Here is a 14,490-nt window from a genome sequence, read left to right as displayed (position 1 = left end):
GTTGAACGCGAAGCTTTCTCGTGGCGGATTCTTTGGTTGTCGTCGAGTGTGGCGAAACGGAGCCGTCGGATAGACGGCGGCTTCATAACGCGAGGGACCCAGGTTCGATTCAGGCCGCTGGAGCGTTTTTTTCTTCTTTCCCTTAGCCCACGATCATTCGTCATCATCGTCAGAGAAAGTTGGCTTTCCTGCAGGGCGTTTTTGTTGCATACGCCATCAGTGAGAACACTGAAGATTCGCTTTAAAAGAAGCCACAGCAGCGGCATATCAATTCATTCTGGCTTGTTGGCTTGTTGGAAAACAACGTTTTTTTTTATTAATTGCACGGGAAAACGGCAAAATATTGAAGGCAGCATCAGACAATCCTCCGCATTCTACATGTTAGTAGCGTTACGTAGTATAAAATTAACCGAAGGCATGCGCGCTGATGTAGGGTTGCCCATTAAATTGTAATATTTCGGATTAAATAATCATCATACATCCAATCCAAACTACTCAGTTTAGATTGTCCATGAATTACGCTTGTCAGTTCCCGGTAGGTGGATACGTTTTAACAGAACTGGTTGCCGTATCAACGGCGCCACATGTTTGAGAGTGGCTGTTTCTCCTCGTACTGTCCCCAGCTTTCAGTATTGCTCTGGTGACACCGATGAAGCGTTTTCAAACACACGCTCCCTGATTTGCTTTCACGGTCGCTTTATGATGATCGTAGGAAGCTTATAATGCATAAGCATGCCTTGAAGAGTACCCCCGAAAAGGGATGCTTTCAGCAGCGCCTTACATCAACAAAATAAGTAAAGGATTGTCGAGTTTACACATGTGATCGTATAATAGCGAAAATATGGATGATCTGCATATTAAGAAACGATAAGTAAGTGTTAAAAAAATAAGAGGGCGTAATTCAATGCGCTTCACACGTATACCTGAGAACAGGCGTTAGCGTGACGCCTGATGCCTTCAAGACAAATGCAAGTTGGTCAATTTAACGCATGTAATCGTTATATTGTTGGCACCTCGACAATCGATAAGGAAGAATAAAAAAAAAGCGGGTGACATGATGCCCTAGCAATGCACTTGGGTATAATAGTGAAGCCGTCTTTAGAGGAACTCGCTGTATAGCTTTTCGTACACAGGGTGTCTCAGCTATCATGCACCAAGATTTTAAAAAAGAGCAGTGGCGTTACTCGAAGAAAACCTAATGCATAATGTTTCCAGTACAGTGGAGTAGCGGACAGTAATTCTTTCGTTTAAGAAACTTGATTAATTAATTGTAATTAATTACCTAACTCGAGAAGTACTGTCCTAATCATTAAAGTTGATATGAATCACTTCTAGGTACCCACGAGAGGCACCTAACGGCGGTAATTTAAGCGACGAACTAATTGCGTACTCATTTATTTTGACCGATGAAACCCCGCGAAATATGAAAAATACCATGTGACGGCGCTCCCGCCCGCCTCGTAAAGCAATGCTCTCAAGCAGGCTGCCTCTGAGTTAGCCAGAATGAAATAAAGAAAAAAAAGCAGAAGAAACCGCGGCCGAGTTTGTGCTTTATTTGCCTGGTTGTGTAGGATGCGCTGAGGTTTCCTGGTTGTGTAGGATGCGCTGATTATCACGCTTACTGCTGCTAAAACGATTTCCAATCCAATCCAATCCAGTCCAGTCCAGTCCAGTCGCAGCGGCGGCGGCTCAGGCGCGCCAGCTGTGCGCCGCTCCGCTGTCCTTCTCCATAGCTATACCACATTGGCAAACGCCCCGCTACCTTGCGGCGACGCATGAACCATCGGTTCCACACCCGGCCACCCCTCACATGATCATCAAGTGGACCGGGCCGCCACGTGCGGGACGGAGGTCGGCGAAGACCCTGGACGCGTGGGGTGTGGTTCCACAGGCGCACGCCGGTGTTGCTGCGACGCACAAGCCATCGGTTCCACACCCGGCCACCCCTCGCATGATCATCAAGTGGACCGGGCCGCCACGTGCTGCGCTTGCGCAGCATGGCTCTCCAGAAGCCACGCGAAACTGCTCAACCTCGGCCAGTGTAGCTCATGCTACAATACACACGCTTTTTTTCTACGCCGCAACAGTCATGTAGCGAGGCGCAAAGGGGGCGTCTTTTAACAGACGCGAAAGCTCTGGTGCCTTTGAACTACACGGCCGGTGTCGATAGAGGTGCGAAAAGGCTGCAATTCAGTCGACCTTCCCGCCATTCGTCTAGCTATGTACGTAGATTATTTTCTTTGACAACGTAGCACGTTTCTGCGCACTGATGAGTCCCACGCTGTTCGCTGACTCGCACATGTGTACTCCAACCCGCTGACGAAAGAACCGAAGTGCACGGCAAGTCGCTTGCCGGCAGGACGGCTCTTCACCGTTTGCAGTGCAGGAAGTGAACAAACGTTTGGTTTTCGGCTACATAAGCCTACTCTGCGGCCATAATTTTCAAACTGGTTTGCGGTTCCGTTGCGCAACGAGGGGCATCGGACTCGGAGCGATCGGCGGGGACGTCGGGAAGCGACGAAAAGCGACGGCTTGAGGCCTTTTCACACGTGCGACTGGAGCGACCAAAAGCCACAGAAGCGACGCGATTGCTGTCGCTCTTGTCGCTCGGCATCGCTATCGTCGCGCGATGGCCTCGAGCGACTGGTCTCGACCAATTTTTGTCGCCGTCGTCGCACCGTCACTGTCGACGCGAAAGAAGGAGGCACCGTCGTATCCTGCCATAGCGCCTGGATACTGTCCGATGTCGCGATGCCTTGCTAAGTAACTCGGGGGACGAATTGCAAAGCATGATTACCGTACTGGACAAGCAGAGTAGAACCGTGGGCCTGAAAATTAATAGGAAGAAAACGAAAGAATGCTCAATAGCACCGGGAGAGCACAGGCGTTTGAGATAGGTAGAAAACTAATGCTCAATAAGCTCGGGACAGCACAGCGGTTTGAGATAGGGGGTGAGGCAGTGAAAGTGGTAAGCGAATATATCTACATAGGCCAAGTTGTGACCCCAGATCCCAGCCATGAGGCAGATATAATTAGAAGGATCAGAATGGGGTGGGGTGCATATGGCAGGCATTCTCAGATAATGAATAGCAGCCTACCATTGTCGCTGAAGAAGAAAGTGTATGACAGCTGCATCTTACCGGTACTCACCTACGGGGCAGAAACTTGGAGGCTGACTAAGAGGGTTCAACTTAAATTGAGAACGACTCAGCGGGCAATGGAGCGTAAAATGATAGGTGTAACATTAAGGGGCAAGAAGAAAGCGGAGTGGGTCAGGGAACAAACACGTGTTAAGGACATATTAGTAGAGATTAAGAGGAAGAAATGGACGTGGGCAGGGCATGTAATGCGAAGGCGAGATTAAGGGTTACAAAAAGCGCGTTTACATGAATGCGACAGTAGCGTATAGCATTGGTTAGTCAAATCGGGCAAATGCGAGGCGTTTGCGTTTACATGGATGATGATGATGATGATGATTATGATGATGGTTGAGGATTACCATTGGTTTCCCCTTTGTAACGGGGTGATGACATGTCGTCTTACCAAAAATGACTAATATACCCATGTTTTACACTCTTGGTTTAATACTAGCGCTGCTTAGGGCAGGCACAAAAAACTTATTAGGCACAAAATACTTTTTTTTTTCCTGTTACAGGTGGTAACTGTCCTAGGCAATATTCCCCTCTATGCTTTTCGTCCAGCAGCGTCCTAATCTTCTTTTCGTCGCCTCGACAACCTTGCAGTTAACTTCCTCGGGGCTACCCTTAAATCCTAGGTCTTCGGAAAGCCTAGTCTCCAATGCATGCACATTGGAGACTAGCGCCGCCCTGTGTCATATCTGAGAGTTATGGGGTCGCATTTCCGGCGTTTTTAGTTTCCGGTAGCCGGCAAGTTGCTTGTGTTCGTTTTGGCGTCTATCGCGTCTGAAGCGAAACCTGCGGCTCGTTCCCCGGTCCACCCGATCAACTACGACGATCGCCGAGCTGAAAAGTGCATTCGGCACGTCGTTCGCAAGACATGGGTACAGCAGGAAATTGTGAAGCGTTTACTGCCCTCAGAAACGGTCGGCGTGTGCTGCCCGCACGGCCCACAAAGCGGCTCGAACCGGCACAGACTACGGTAGCAACAGCTTGTCGCCACTCTTCCAAATCAGTTTGATCGGGAAAAAGTAGATGCTAGTGTGGTGAAAAGTGGTGCTAGGGATTGTTATCTGCGCGACCTTAAAAGCGGCGGTCAGACATCTGCCGCGATGTTTAGCCTATGGTGAGCGGCCGCGGATGCTTGACGGCCCGACCCGGCACTGTGGCGCGCGGTGCGGCGAGCGGCGGATGGATGGCGCTACCTGCGCGGAAGAATGTATGCAGACGACATACTGTTGATGGCGGACAACGGCATAAGTATGCAGGTATAGTGAACTATTCTATTTCACTATAATGCAGGGCTTGATGGCTATATGTGGTGAAGACGCGACGCACCTAGGGCTATCCTTTATCAGAGAAAAATCGGGGATCACGGTCTTTAACAAGTGCGCGGAGCACAAAACAGTATCAGTGCAACAGGTAGAAATACCACGGGTGAAAGAGTATAAATATTTGGAAGTATGGCTATAATGAAGCATAGAGCCCTCTGGGGATACAGCAAATAGAAGGTGGTAAGGGGAGTCTGGAAAGGAGTCATGGTTCCGGGATTAACTTTCGGAAATTCGGTTCTGTGCATGAAACCAGAGACCCAAGCGGGCCTGGAGATAAATCAGAGGGCGGTAGGCAGATTGGCCCTAGGGTCCCACAGCAAAACTACAAACGAAGCGGTACAGGGGGATATGGGCTGGTCGTGTTTCGAGGTGAGGGAGGCGCAGAGCAAGATAGTTTGAAGAGCGACTTCGTGACATGGAGGACGAAAATGGGCCGCGATGGTGTTTAAGTAGCTGTATATGAGGAGCATGGATACGCGGTGGAGACGGAGGACCAGGCAGCTGACCAAGCGGTACGGAAAGTCGGTATGGGAAGGTGGGGTATACACAACAGTTAAAAAGCAGGTAAATACAGGAGAGACTACGACGTGGGCACAGAGAATGGAAGCGAAAAAAACCCTGGAGACTTATAGGACCAAGAAACTAGAGATTAGGAAGGAAGGTTTCTATGGCAATACCAGAGGCAGTGCATTCATTGCTCTTCGAAGCACGGACGGGGTGCCTAAAAACCCGGGCATACACGGGTACCTACAGGCATCAGGATGAAACATGTGCATTCTGCGGCAGTGATTGGGAAACTGTGGGCCATATTGTCAGGGGCTGCACATATGACCACCGCGGGGTGAGGTGGAAACGACGTTGGCGGAGGCTTTGGGATTTGGGGCGCGGGGGAACCTCAACTTCAAGGCCATAGAGGTGACGAAGAGGCGACTGGAATGGTGGTGGAGGGAAAGTAGGGAAGCGATGGGTACGCAGGCGGAGCAATCATGCGGATAAGAATTTAGAAGAATTTAGAGAAACAAGTGGGGTGGAAGCGATGAGAGTTTAATACCCCTGACACACGGGCGCCTAAAAGGCCTTTGCAGAGAAGGACTGCCACCGAAACGGCGTTCGCCTCGGTGACGCACGACAAAGGAGAATCTCCTTCACCGAAACGGGCATTTCCCGTAAGAGGTGTTCGCCTATCTCCTTTCCCGCACGAAAAGGAGCAGCTAGCGGCGCAGCCTCATAAGCAGGCGCTTGCAAATCATAAGCTTCCCAGAACTTAGTGAGACCAAATGCGATTTCATAATACTTTCATAAATTGTTAAAACTGCAATGAAATAAATTGCACCAAACAAGCCCAATCGTAATGTATTTTTCTAAACATCTGCCCACTGTTGCCAGATTAGGCACGAAACCTATATGTTAAAAAAAAGCACTCCATTGTTGCTGTTTAATGCAAATATGTGAAATTACCCATTTATTTTTCTAAACAACAATAAAACGCACAGTTCCTCTCTAAAATAATAAATAAGGTCCATTAGCCGCACTTTATTTTTGTTATTGTGCATGCTTTTTCCACAGAACTGCTAGCGCCACTTTATTGGTGTGTCAGTTACAGCAACTACGTAAAGGAGATCGGGGGTTTCTGTGTTTCAGGAGCGCCACTCCTTTCCTCAAATGTCTTTTGACGTGGCGAAAGGGGTTTAGTTTAAAGGAGATCTAGCGTTGCCGTGTGTCACAGGTATAAAACAGGGGTGAGGGGACGATGGGGGGAAAGAAGCAAATCTATTAGGTTAGTTAGGAGTAGGCCAAGTAAGTGGAATAAAACAGGCAAGGCGGTAGCTGACAACCGACGCCCTGATTGAAAGGGAGAGCCACTGATCATAATCATAATCATAATCATAACCATCATCAAAACAGGCCACGGCGGATGTCTTGGTAACCGATCGCTCAAACGGCAACTATCGCGAAAATAAAGCTTGACATACGAGAAGGGGGATGATAGTGTGGTGAAAAGTAGTGTTAAGGACTGTCATCCGCAGTTGTACAGATAGCGGCGATCAAATAGCCGCTGCGATGCTAAGCCTAATGTTCCCAACGTCCGAGCTGACCGGAGAAATGCGATGCGACTGTTGCTACATGCATTCGGGAAGTCGCATTTGCGTTCTCGATCTACCCTGGTTAAGGGTATCGGATGCGACGCGTCCCCCAAGCGAATTGTCCTGCTTACATGCGATGCGACGCGGTATGGTAATGCGGCAAATCAAATGGGATACGCTACTGTCGCATCCATGTAAACGCGCTCAAAGTGGATCCCTTGAGAGGGCAAGCGGGACAGGGGGCGGCAGGAAGTTAGATGGGCAGAAGAGATCAACAAGTTTGCGGGGATAAATTGGTCGCAGTTAGCACAGGACCGGTATAATTGGAGATCTATGGGAGAGGCCTTTGCCCTGCAGTGGGCGTAGGCAGGATGATGATGATTATGACGATGATGACTGTGCGATGTCTAAACCGAAACTCCCGTGAAGTCACGTTTCAAGCGAGATACAATAGCAAGAAAAGCAAAAATAGGTCGTCACCGTCGCTCGTGTCGCGTGCAAATGTGAACACCGAGTGTGGCGGCTACTCCAGTCACATCGCTCGCTTTTGTCGCTCCCGTTGCGAGTGTGAACGGGGCTTTGCTCGTCGCTGTGCGACGTAGTGCGACGCCCGCTATTCGCAGGTGGAAACGTGCCTAATTCGCTGCTTCTAGCACGCGCGTTGTGAGGTACGGAAAATAGATGCCCCCCCCCAAAGGTTGAGGTTGCGTGAGCCGCCCCAGTAAAGGGAGACAGCAGTGCGGGAGGGGGTTTGGGAGAGGGCTCTAAAAAGGGCCATGCAACGCGCGGGGAAAGGAAGGTAGGCCGCTGCCGTACGTGCGATGCGAGTCGCCTTGAAATATGAGGGTACCGACAGGGGCGAATAGGATGCTCCTGGAAATGGCTAGCTAGCGAGAGGAACGAGCTTCGGAGGAGTGGGCACGCGTGAGGTCGCAAAGTTCGCCAGAAATTTCGACAGTAGATGAATAGGAGGTCCAGCGATGCTTTAGCCTTCACATTTTCAGCTCTAAGCATTCCCTCATTTTTTCACCTTTCAATATATTTGGTTCATCTCAGAACTCAACCCTCGTGTGCGGCGTTTTCTAACCAGTTTTCCGGCGAAACATCGTCACGTTCAACCAGAAAGGAACGAGAACCGGAGCCACTTCAAACGTGTCGTAATAAGATGATCTGTCTTAGTTCGAACATGTCGAAACATTTGAGAAACAGTATCCAACCACATGACTATATCGCCTCGTCAACGAATACAACAGAACAGATCTTCCACGAAGTAACGTTTACTCGCGACAATAGAGCGTAGCCAGCTATGTGCTGGAAAGTAAAAGCAGATCACTGTTCACGAGACCAAAAAAAGACGGCGCTCCCTCTTGGGCCGCAGCATCGAATCCTGAGCGTGGAGGTCGCAGACGGCGTCCCGACGCACCTCGTCAGCTTGGCAGCCACGGACCGCCATTACGACTACCTGTCGTCATTCAGCGCGGCGTCGGAGCCCTTTGGGCGGCAGCTACTCCAGGCGCGGCGACAGCGCTTCGAGAAATTACGGCGCCTCATGTACAACGACACCGAGCAGGTGAGGCGTCGCAGCGAGCACCTGGTGCGCAGGATGCTGTCGGCGAACGCCTTCTACGTGCCCACCTACCACGTGATCATCATCCCGGGAACCATACTGCAGGTGCGCCTCTCACGGATTCAACAGTGCGGGCCGAGTGTGCGGGAGGAGATGGCGAGGAGCAGTGGCGATGTTGCGCTTGTCACAAGCCCCGTGCACTATTTGTCTAGTCCACGGCTATTTTCCTTCCCCAGTCCCCGCAATGTCGGTCTTTAGCCCACTTTATTTTATAAGTTGTGACCCCAGATCCCAACCATGAGGCAGAGATAATTAGAAGGATCAGAATGGGGTGGGGTGCATATGGCAGACATTCTCAGATAATGAATAGCAGCCTACCATTGTCGCTGAAGAAGAAAGTGTATGACAGCTGCATCTTACCGGTACTCACCTACGGGGCAGAAACTTGGAGGCTTACTAAAAGGGTTCAACTTAAATTGAGAACGACTCAGCGGGCAATGGAGCGGAAAATGATAGCTGTAACATTAAGGGACAAGAAGAGAGCGGAGTGGGTCAGGGAGCAAACTGGTGTTAAGGACATATTAGTAGAGATTAAGAAGATTAAATGGACGTGGGCAGGGCATGTAATGCGAAGGCAAGATAACCGTTGGTCATTGAGGGTAACAGACTGGATCCCTAGAGAAGGCAAGCGTTGCAGGGGGCGGCAGAAAGTTAGATGGGCAGATGAGATTAAGAAGTTTGCGGGGATAAATTGGTCACAGTTGGCACAGGACCGAGGTAATTGGAGAATAATGGGAGAGGCCTTTGCCCTGCAGTGGGCGTAGATAGGCTGATGATGATGATGATGATGATGATGATTTTATAAGGCTTTATTTTAGTCCAAATTGAAGTCGAATGATTTACGTGGGTGCTCAAGCGCCTATCGGGGTGAAGTGAAAGCTATTCGTCCCTTCTTTGTTCGGCGGCAAAATTCGCGCGATCGGCTTAGCGAAGTATTCGGCAGTCACTGTTACAGATCACCACTCTGGCCAACTGCGCACCTATTTTCAACATCTTCGCCTCCTATATGTGGCAGCCCGCTCACAGGCTCACTTGTGCCTTTCGCAGTCGTTCGGACGAGCGCTCTATTGTACCACGAAAAAAAAATGGGAAGGAAACGCGAGACGGAATTCATTCTAGCTATAATTATTTGTTCCTAAATAAATAAGCCGTCCTTTGTCGTCGAACAAAAGCGCAACAGCCGCGGAAGTTGGGGTTTTCGTGTAAAAATAGGAGCTATTGAGCATTTGGGGATGATTTTACTCGCGGGGTATGGATTTCAAATGTAACCGCCATAGGGAACTTTTCCATGTACGTGTGTAACAAAAGGGGCTGTACCGGAAGCACACATTTCTCTCTCACAATATCACGACTTATTCAGCCTGGAGCGTCACGACAACTTCCGGGTATGTTCATCGCTCTACTTCTGCTCTTCCTCGCACTGAAACGTGATCCTGAAGGCTGCAACACTGCCGATTTAAAAGAAGAAAAAAACGTTAAATTGATCGCTTGTCCCCGTGCAAGTACGCCACATGGACGTTATTTTCTGGCATATATTTTGATAATAGTGTAGGTTGACAGTTCTTAATTAGTTGCTCATTAACTCAAATGTACCGCGGCCTAAAAGTGCAAGCGGTTATTCACAACTTGCTTATCATAGTGGACAGGTGTTTAGGATATAACAGCTCGTTTCATTGCAAAAGTATTAAAAAAGTTATGTCATCAAGTCATGAGTCCCAGCATAATAATACTGTCTGACTCACAAGCTGCCTGCCGTCGTTTTGCACTAGGACGAGTCTCGGCTCTTACCCTGGCCATCCTTTCTCAATGCCCCACCCTCCCTCATGCCCGCATAGTGTGGACACCCAGCCACACTTCCTTCCCTGGGAACGAGGTGGCACACTCCATCGCCCGAGCTCTCCTTCGCCGGGCATTCCCAGAAGAGGCCAACAATGCAGCCAGTATTACAAACTCCCTTACGCCCCTCTCCCAAACCTACACTGACATCCTCTACCACTACAGAGCAACCTGACGCACCTATCCCCCTCCCCACCCTTCCCTTTCTACCGCTGACGCCCGCATTTGGCGCCGACTTCAAACCAACTCTTATTACAATCACCTCCATCGCCACCACATATCGCCTATTAACTATCCACTCAACTGCCCCCAATGCGATGAGCCTAGCCTAACACCACAACTCATCTCGTCTGGACGTGCCCCACCAACCCTCCACCACACAGATCCCCTACCCTTGAGCAGTGGGAGTGCGCTTTGCAGAGCTGCCAGCTCGAAGACCAGGAGGCCCTGATCTCTCGGGCGAGGATGGCAGCCTCGGAACGCGGCCTACCGGAATAGGATGGCCGCCCACAGCTCCTAACTCTTTTTCTCCCCTACTCCGTCCCTGCTGTTTCAATAAACGTTTTCTCTCCCTCTCTTTCTCATCAAGTGCTGCAAAAACAAACAAGAAAGGCTCGCTACAAAATGAGGTCTAGGCAGAAAGTACTCATTGTAAGTCCAAGGGGATATATGGCTGGGACTCTGGGGTCGCTATCGCTGTTTATTGTTTACTTGAGCCTATTGGGCGAATACTCTTTTTTTTGTCATTTTCTCAACTGACCTGCAGCATGACGTCCTTACGAAAGCGGGGGGCGGGGGTCAACAATAGATGCTGTACTGTGTAACTGGCGTCATCAAGCCTACAATCTTAAACCGAATTGTCGTTCCATGGTGCGCTTGAAACATGGCTGACGTTGCAATATTGGTAGATTCTCAGCCCGGCAGCCATTGGCCTTCATGCGAGAGGTGCAAGCAAACATGGGTTGAGTGTAGCCAATCAACAACGTTGTCTCTAAATCGTGACTTGGATTTTGGTTGTACTAATTAAAACTCGCCTCCCCCGAGATACATTTCGCGACGCCCACGTGGCGCCGATGTGCTATCCTCCCCCTGACTTGCCTGTCTTCTCTTCGGACCACGACCACGCAGGCGCCGTTTGCAGTAGACTCGGCGGTGCCGGCCGTCGATTTCGGCAGCCTGGGCCGGATCATTGGGCACGAGCTGACGCACGCGTTCGATTTGACCACCTCGTCCCTCGACGAGCGCGTGCAGCCTTTCACGCTGTACAGCGCCAGCTCGCGCGGGGAGCTCGTCGACCGGCTAAACTGCCTCACAAAGCAGGTGACGTGACCATACGAGAGCCTCAATTATGAGGACACTGAGAATTTTTTCCGTATGGATGGCTCATGCTGTACAAACAGTCTATGGGCGGTATCGAAACGCTGCTATTGTATCCTTTAAAAAGCTGGGCTCGGACTGACCTTGCCTGCCTAGCTAAAACGATACGAGTTATGCTCAGCCCAAGGCCGGCCCGCCGAAATTTGTGACGCTCTCTGGACGGAGTGCGTCCGCAGCGCGTGGCGTCGGCATGAAAGGGCGTCGTGACTAACCATGTGGTAGGAGCGACGAGCTGGGCATCCATTAACACGTGTTTTAAGACTGAGGCTCGGAGGAGTCGAATTTTGATATCGTGTTGTTCATGCCCAATTGAACGCCACGTAATGTTCCTTCGAGCTCGGCGCTGCGAGTAATGTTTTCGAGTGTTGCGATTATATTGGTGGGGATCGCGGGGTCTTAATGCTTCGTCTGGGGCATTAAGACCGGGAATGGCCATCGGACCATATTGCGATGAATTTGGCGAGCTCTCCTTTGTGACTGCACTATATGTAGTTCAGTTCGCCAGTAAACAGCGGAAGACTGCTGCCTTGGTTAACATCCGAAGTTCAGAAAGAGTGGCAACACCAGTTGTGTTTTGGTCGCTGAGGAACTGGCGAGGTCCCACTACGGGCTTGAAGCTGGTTTGATTTCACTAAACATATTCCATTGAATGCCCCATATACAATGGTTTTACAGCTAGGCTGTTAACTGCACCAAGGAGAAGCGCCCGAGTGACACGGCACTGGTTCTCTTGAGGAATGAGGTTGTGATTCATCCGTTCCTTAGGGCAGGAGGAGTGACGGCAGTGAGGAATAACGGGATGGCCCTGCTCGGCCGTGTATGGTTTGTGAGTCCCGTCCATCATGCTCACACTGAAATGGTTCGGCTTCATCACAATGCACACGAGTGACCAATCTATGCCGCCAACAAAGGCAAATTGGGCGAATACCAGACACGCGGACGGCGCTCAACTCAAAGATGTTATCTGCGCTGGGCCATTGCACGCTGCCCCAGCGCACGTTCAGCCGTATCGTATGAGTGCATTGCGGGGAAGCTGAAACACATGGTCATCTTAGAACGCGCGTTTTTGTTTTGTTCGGGCACAAGGCATGCACGTCATGTAGTACTTGAGCCGCTTTACATATTGTCTTTTTGCGGTTGTACCCTCCATTTGTAAAAGAAAGAAAATTAAACGATTTGATTTGAATGTGAATGTGAATGTTTTATTTCAGACAACCGAAAAAAAAATTACGTGGGAGATGATTTAATTGATTGATCACGGCTATAGTCAACAAATCGTCCAAGGATAGGTGAAGGGAAACGGTCCGTACAAAATGTTCACACATGTAGCTGAAATAGCTGTGAACATAGATTAAACACTCCCCAATTCAACGCATTCAGCGCTTCTCTATTCAGAATTGTTTTATTAGGGCGGGGCAAGACAGAAGCGGTATTCTGTACCGGATATTGGTATACCTTCGGATAATCGTTGGCAGGTGAACGACGGCACGGGCAGCCAGACTCTGGGCAACAACTCAATCTCGGAGACATTCGCCGACAACGCCGGCGTCGAGAAGGCCTACCTGGCCTTCAAGGAAGTGCTGCAGTCGGAGCCGCAGCCCGCCGGCGCCCAGCCAGGCTCTCTGGGCTACACGCCGCAGCAGCTGTTCTTCGTGAGCAGCTGCTTCGCGTTTTGCGCCTTCCATGGGTACGCGTTCGACAGCAACGCCATCTACCCGCCCGCCTTCCTGCGCTGCAACACGCCCGTGATGAACTCGCCCGACTTCGGGGTCGCCTTCAGCTGCGCTCAAGGGGCGCCCATGAATCCCATCATACGCTGCCGTTTCCACTGAGCCCTGTTTGGCCGTAACGGGAGACGGCCGAGGTCGCTCCAACGTTCAACGAAGAACGGGGACAGGGAAGATAGTGGTGTCTTATCGCTATGCATTTATTTCTGCTATCACCCCTGGCGACGAGGCGGGACAAGACGCTTTACCTGCATAAATGCCGGAGGACGCCTTTGACGGGCGAGGGAGAAGAAAAATGTCCGTCTCGCAGACAGCGGAGATAAATAAGGCTTTTTAATTCGCACTGTTATGGTTTGTAAGGTCTATAACAGTTCACATAGTAAGCTGTGTAAGCATCTAAGTGTATGGTTGCATAACGGCAAATATCAGCCGCAGTGTCTCGATACATGGTGTCAAGACAATGAATGTCAGCCGCAATGTCAATTAGAACGAATAGAAATTTCAGCGGCATGCCAAACGTGGGGAACTTCATTAGCGGCTATAAACACTTATACCCGTATATAGCGATGGGTAGCAGCTCTGTGGCTGTTAAAAAAAAACTAGATTATTCAAGTTTAGAAATTAATAACGAGTGGATAGCATAATAAGAACTTTATGTAGTTTCAATGTAACATTTCTTGTCTTTCGTGGCTGGTTCATTCCAATTTTAGGAAACTGATTTCTCGTGAAGTCGCCCCTGTTGCAAGAACCTGCTAAAGATGAGTTACGTGCAACCGCTGGTTCGCAACAAAAAATTCCCCGCATTTCCCCGAGGGGAAGAATGTGAAAGTGCGAATGCACGAGTTGAATTTGCGCGGTTCGGTAATGTTCGCGAAAGAGAGATCACACACACACACACAACTACAAAGAAAGAAAGATGCATTTATTCACAGACACCTATTTGTGTTGTCGTTGTACTTGATTGCTAGAGCTGATCTCAGCTTTGAAATTTCGTGTCAGTACTCCTTTAAGCGGGTGCATTAGCCCTTCTAACGCCCGATTCCTGGCCAATCCCCCACGTGGGTATGTGCCATGTCAGCGGCCAGGCAGCGCGCGCCCATCTCCCCCCGTTGCCAAGGAAGACGAGGAGATTCCTGGCCAATCCCCCACGTGGGTATGTGCCATGTCAGCGGCCAGGCTGCGCGCGCCCATCTCCACGTGCGCGGACATCGCCGGTGGACGCAGGTTCAGGGTCGCTTAAGAAGTGCATTGCACTTAAAAAAACTGTGGTTGATTCCTCTGTCATGGGAGTCAGTAAAAATGTGCAGCGAAATCTGCAGCTGAGCATGCTTTGCGGATCGGCGGCTGTCTTGTGGGTGTGCTTGGTGA

The 14,490-nt window shown here is 50.1% G+C and overlaps 1 protein-coding gene across 1 annotated transcript in view; it reads left to right on the top strand.

Annotated features, from left to right (window-relative positions):
* Positions 1 to 13,308, top strand: part of LOC144145017 (uncharacterized) — a 33,573-nt gene extending 20,265 nt beyond the window's left edge. Inside the window, exons 6-7 of the mRNA XM_077676549.1 lie at positions 11,147 to 11,338; positions 12,871 to 13,308. Coding sequence (XP_077532675.1) covers positions 11,147 to 11,338; positions 12,871 to 13,227 — 549 coding nt within the window. The 3' untranslated portion in view covers positions 13,228 to 13,308. The remainder of the gene's footprint in view (positions 1 to 11,146; positions 11,339 to 12,870) is intronic.
* The last annotated feature ends 1,182 nt before the right edge of the window (positions 13,309 to 14,490 follow it).

The sequence above is a fragment of the Haemaphysalis longicornis genome, unplaced genomic scaffold (assembly GCF_048455015.1).
Source record: "Haemaphysalis longicornis isolate Haplotype H1 unplaced genomic scaffold, Haemaphysalis longicornis Haplotype H1 scaffold_1, whole genome shotgun sequence".
NCBI lineage: Eukaryota > Metazoa > Arthropoda > Arachnida > Ixodida > Ixodidae > Haemaphysalis > Haemaphysalis longicornis.
This window is presented reverse-complemented; position numbering and strand designations above follow the sequence as displayed.